The sequence below is a fragment of the Suricata suricatta genome, chromosome 12 (genome assembly GCF_006229205.1).
Source record: "Suricata suricatta isolate VVHF042 chromosome 12, meerkat_22Aug2017_6uvM2_HiC, whole genome shotgun sequence".
In the NCBI taxonomy this organism is placed as follows: domain Eukaryota; kingdom Metazoa; phylum Chordata; class Mammalia; order Carnivora; family Herpestidae; genus Suricata; species Suricata suricatta.
Genome location: NC_043711.1, coordinates 104,552,571 through 104,557,571, shown reverse-complemented (window position 1 = coordinate 104,557,571; position 5,001 = coordinate 104,552,571). Strand labels below are relative to the sequence as shown.

The 5,001-nt window shown below is 62.8% G+C and overlaps 1 protein-coding gene and 1 long non-coding RNA gene across 3 annotated transcripts in view; one reads left to right on the top strand and one right to left on the bottom strand.

Moving 5' to 3' along the window:
• CDH4 (cadherin 4) overlaps positions 1-5,001 on the bottom strand; it is a 430,578-nt gene that overhangs the window by 46,667 nt on the left and 378,910 nt on the right. For both annotated transcript variants that reach the window (XM_029917315.1, XM_029917314.1), the window contains 2 exons: positions 2,928-3,083; positions 48-192 (listed from right to left, as the gene is read on the bottom strand). In XM_029917315.1, the coding sequence (XP_029773175.1) occupies positions 48-192; positions 2,928-3,083 (301 nt within the window). The remainder of the gene's footprint in view (positions 1-47; positions 193-2,927; positions 3,084-5,001) is intronic.
• The window catches only part of LOC115273970, a 5,527-nt gene continuing 532 nt past the window's right edge, over positions 7-5,001 (top strand). The window contains exons 1-3 of the long non-coding RNA XR_003901024.1: positions 7-138; positions 435-536; positions 1,134-1,390. This is a non-coding gene — a long non-coding RNA (uncharacterized LOC115273970). The remainder of the gene's footprint in view (positions 139-434; positions 537-1,133; positions 1,391-5,001) is intronic.

Genomic DNA, 5,001 nt, shown 5'->3' with positions numbered 1-5,001 from the left:
CGGGGGCGGGGCCGCCTTGCCCGCCGGTCGTCGGGGGCGGGGCTCACCTGGCTTGGAGCCCTCGTCCACAGAGCCGTTGTAGACCTGGTTGACGAACTCCGGACGGTTGTCGTTCATGTCGATGACGTAGATGTACAGGTCGATGGGGTTCTCCACCTTGTTGCCGTTCATGTCCACGGCGTGGGCTCTGAGCTGGGGAGCAAGGCGCACACCATCAGCCGCGGGGAGCGGGAGCGGGTCCCGCGGGCCCTCCGCACCAGGCCGGGGCGACAGGAGGGCCCGGGCCCCCAGGGACCGTCTTGGCAGGGGGTGAGGTTGGGACTCAGCACGAAACTTCTCTGAGCCTCGGCCCTCTCTCTGGAGATGGGGAAGGGGTTGTTAGTTTCTGGATTATTTCATTCATTCATTCACCATCCATTCATTTATTCACTCAGTCAGTATCCATCAAGGCCCCTGTGAACCAGGCTGGACGAGACTGCCGCCCAGGGGAACAGACGTGGCCCCGCCCTGGGGCTTCTCATCCTGAAGGGAAAGGGGTAACTGGGTGTGCTGGCCGGTGGGGGTGGGAGGAGCCCAGGCAGGCCTCCGGAGGAGGTGACCTTGGAGCTGAGGCCTGACAAAGGAGATGGAGAGGAAAGTCAAGTGCAGAGGTCCCTGTGGGGGTCACGGAGTGGATGAGGTCCAGGGGCAGCCGAGGGGCCGTGCGGGGCCCAGGATGCGGAGAGAACGGAGGGTCTGCCCGAGGTCTTTCCTCACCGAAGCTGTGACTGTCACACAGCTCTCTGTGGAAACCACGTGGCCCCGCAAGCCGGACACGTGGGACCCCAAGGTGTTTGTGATGGGGCGGCGTGATGGGGGCCTGAGGCCTGTCGGGGGGAGAGTCTCCAAGCCGGAGGGGTGGGGCCGGCAGGGCTGGGAGGCCAGACAATGAGGGGCGTGAGACCCACGGGCTCTCAGGCCTCAGTCTCCGTGAAGTGGCCCCGTGTTGGAGGCTGGGGACTGAGACCGCGCAGGCTAGGACGGCCGTCACTGTCTTAAAATCCTGAGTCCAGACGAGGGTCACCCCCTTTCATTCCACACGGTGACCCTGAATGTGTGACTGTGCTGGGCCCGTGACAAAGGATTCCTTTCAGAGGCCTGGTCGCTCGTAAGAAAGAGCCAGAGGAGACACCTGCACCGGGGACGGCAGGGGTCGCTGGAGCCCCAAGCAAGGCGGGAGAGGTGCCCCACCGGGAGCTCCCCTCCCGGAAGCACTGAAGCAGCCGGGCCGCCGTGGCTGAAGTACAGAGAGAGGAGTGACATTCCAGCATGTGGGGTCTCAGGCCCAGGGGGCGGGGCTCCTCTAAGCCACCGTGATCCTTAAAGACCAGTCTGTCTAATCGTGAGCGAGGTGAGCATGATCACCAGCACGCGGCCTCCTTGTGGGGCCGTTTGTGGGGCCGAGGCTCTGGATGGAGGTCACGGCTCATCAGGGACAAAGGCTGCAGGGCAGAGGGACAGCTGACCAGGCGGGCGGCGCAGCGAGCCGCACTCCTTCCTTCTCTTCTCAGTCACTGGGAACACTCGCCGGCCCCCAACCCCTGGGCGCACATCCCTTTTGACTCGGGGGCACAGAGGGCTGGGGTGGCACGTTCAGAAGGGGCGTGAGCCTCTGGGAAGGTGGACAGACCACGGGAGGCAGGCGGGGGCAGGGAGGGGGTGTGCCTGGCCCCCCTAAGTGTTGGGTTGGGAACAACCACGCCTATCTCACCTGTGCCTCAGAAGCCCCCGAGAGCCCCTCCCGGGGGGAAGGCACCCCTGAACCGGCCTGCCTAGGAGTCCGCAGCAAAGTGTGCCCTAGTGTCAGTGGCCATCTGCCTCTAGGGTCCCACGTCTGTGCGTCCTCCCCCACATCCCCAGGCTCTGTGAACAGAATCACTGGCCTGGCTCAGAAGAGACACACTGATTTTCCTTCAGATACTCAGGCACCCAAGGGAAGCTCTTTTTCCATCCAGCTAACAAAACAATCGATTTCCCTTGTGCCTGTTTGTCCTCCCGACCCCGGCCCCCACCGTTCGAGAGGCGGCAGGACGACACCCAGACGCCCACAGCCAGGGGCATCTCCAGGGCAGGATGCACCCACCCTTGTCAAGGCTGGTGGTCTGGCTGCTGGAGAATCTGGGCGCACAGCCTTTCTTGGGGGTTTCAGGCCCAAAGGCTTTGAATCCCAGTGGAACGTAAGCTCCCCCGATGGGGGCATGTTTGCTCGTGTTGTCCCTGCAGGCCCGCCGCCAGCCGCAGCGCCTCCCACGCACTTGATGCTTGAGGAATATCCCCTGGACGGATGGATGGATGGACGGATGGACAGATGGGTGGATCAGTGGATGGATGAACAGATGGGCAGATGGAGGGAGGGATGGATGGAAGACTGGATAGAAGATGAAGGAGTGAGTGGATGGATGGGTGGGTAGATGGACAGATGGATGATGGATGGGTAGAGAGGAGCGAACAGCGCCGGAATTCACGCCCTGCACCTTTATCGCCTCACCGGCTTCCCGCTGTGTGCACAGCTCCGACATGCAGCCGGGCCACCGCTCACTTGGGAGCTGCTCTCTGCTCTCACAGAAGCAGGTGCATTACTCTAGGCCGGAGAGGGTGCAGCTGCTAACAGAGGACCCTTCAGTGCCCGGCCCCACTGTGCCCGGCGCCACGAGTCCCCTCCCTCCGTCAGAGCTAATGCGCCCCTGGGAGTGCACCTGCATCCAGGGCTTCGAGGCCGGGCGTCCTTCCAAGATGGCCGCACACCGTCCTGACTGCCCCTGGGAATGGGGTGTGCGCCCATCCTGAGCCCACTGCATGAGGAGGCCCCGGGAGGCGCCCTCACAGCCCAGGGGCAATCCCAGCGCAGGCTCAGGCTGACCTTCTTCCCCGAGGCGCGAGGTACTCACGTGGTAGGAGGCTCGCTCCTCCCGGTCCATGGGCCGAGTGACATACATGCGTCCGGACATGGAGTCGATGCTGAAGACCTCCATGGGGGGCTGGTCAGCGCCCACGCCCGTGATGCTGTACCGGATGGGGATGTCATTGTCTTTGTCGGACCGGATCTGGAAGCAGCAGCGAGAGGGGGGAGTCAGCCGCAGCGGGGAGCAGGGGCCTCTAAACGTGCACTCACCCCACCCCTGATGGCCTTGCCCTCGGCCAACTCGGGGTACCTCGAGTATGCACTCTGGGAGCCGGAAGGGCAGTCAGTGCTGAGGGGGTCGTGGGGTGCCACCAGCCACACGTCCAGCGGCCCAGCGGGTAACAGGGAAAGACAAGACGGAATTTCAAGTTCAAGTGTCTGCAGGGAGCGCAGACATGGGGCAGAGACCTCCCTCCCCGATGAGAGACCGGAGATGGTGTGTGAAACGGCCCTGATGCTCTTGCTCCTGACGCCCGCCATCAAACTGGGGAAAGACAAGACCGCGGAGCAGCCACTCCAGAGTCCTGACGGGAGAAAGGGACCCCGCACACACGCCCACTGTTTTCATCCGTGTCTCGATCTCTTGCTCCTTTGACGGGGGTGCGAGGGGCCAGGGCCCGGTCCCTGAAGGGGGAGGCCACGGTTCGCAGTGAGGATGGGTCTGGGCAGAGAGGACCCGTGACCAGCACGTAGACACAGACGTCACCCTGAAGACTGTCGTCACAATGGCCACAGGCTACACATGAGTGTAAAACTATCCGCAGAGAGGCTGCGTGACCGTGTGGACGGAGACAGCACCCGGGGTGGGCGACCAGGCACGGCGGCGACAATGTTAGTTTCTGGGAGACAAACGGACAAGAGCAGAATGAAAAGGAAGGTGTGCAGTCTGGTGGCCGAGGGGACAGCACTTCGTAACGCGAACTACTGTGGAATCGCCCACATTCAGGCGTATGTTGCACGTGAACTGCACTTCAATAAGAAATTCTAAAAAATATAAACAGGATGTGGGTCTTAGATTCAGAGGAAGGAGCAGCTCTGGTAACGGTGGGGGCACCTGAGGGACGGGGTGCCCTCGGGGGGTAACGGGCTTCCCTGAGCCGCGGAGAAACGAGCCACAGAGACTGAAAAGCTGTGACTGATCAGGTCACATCAGCTGAATGCAGCTGACGCTGGACCACGGGCTCGGGCTGCGCTGGTCCATCCTCACGGGTTCTCTGGGACAGATCCGGGACAGGCCAGGAGGTGTCTTTTCTGTTCACGGTTTTCCTAGTAACGTGTCTTCTCTGGCTTGCTTGTCGTAAGCACACGGCACGGCGGTTTATGCTGCGGGTGAGCTTGCTGGCCGGCGGGGGGCTGTGGGCAGTTTGGGTTTTGGAGGTTGGGAGTTACACGTGGATTCCCGGCTGTGCTGGGGGTGGGCGCCCCAGGAACCCTGTGTGTTCAAGGGTCCCCGGCACACCTTTGCACAGCGCAGCTTTTCTCCCCTGTAAATCAGGGCTCAGACGTCACATTTTGTAACAAAACGGGCACAGCGGGAACCTCCACTTCCGCAGGGGGAGTCGGCGGGACAAGACCACAGAAACCCCCGAGCTCGGGAGCACAGCGGACACAGGACGGGCAGGGGCTGCCACAGCCTGGGGGGGGGGGGCAGGGCGGCCAGTGAGTGAAGGCGTCGGGGGCCACACTTCCTGCTTTCAAAAGAGGAAGTCAGGGGATGGGCGGTGTCAGCGGGTCCCCTCCCCCTCCGGGCCAGCTCAGGGCAGGCCTCAAAGTCCGCAGCGTGACAGTCTTTTTGCACGAGGTAAGGACAGATGGTCAGCAGATCTCTCAGAGGATCGGGAATGTACCCCCACCTCCACACACCCCCTCCTCCACCCCTGTACTCTCCCCCCACCCCATAACCCTCCCCCACCTGCCATAAGCCCCTCCCCTTCCCCTCGCCACAGACCTCTCCCCACCCTGCCCCTCCCCCTCACAAGCCCCTCCTCTCCCACCTTCTCCCCCTCCCCCTCCCTCTCCCCCAGCCCTCCCCTCCCCCCACTCTACGAGGTCTGTCTTTG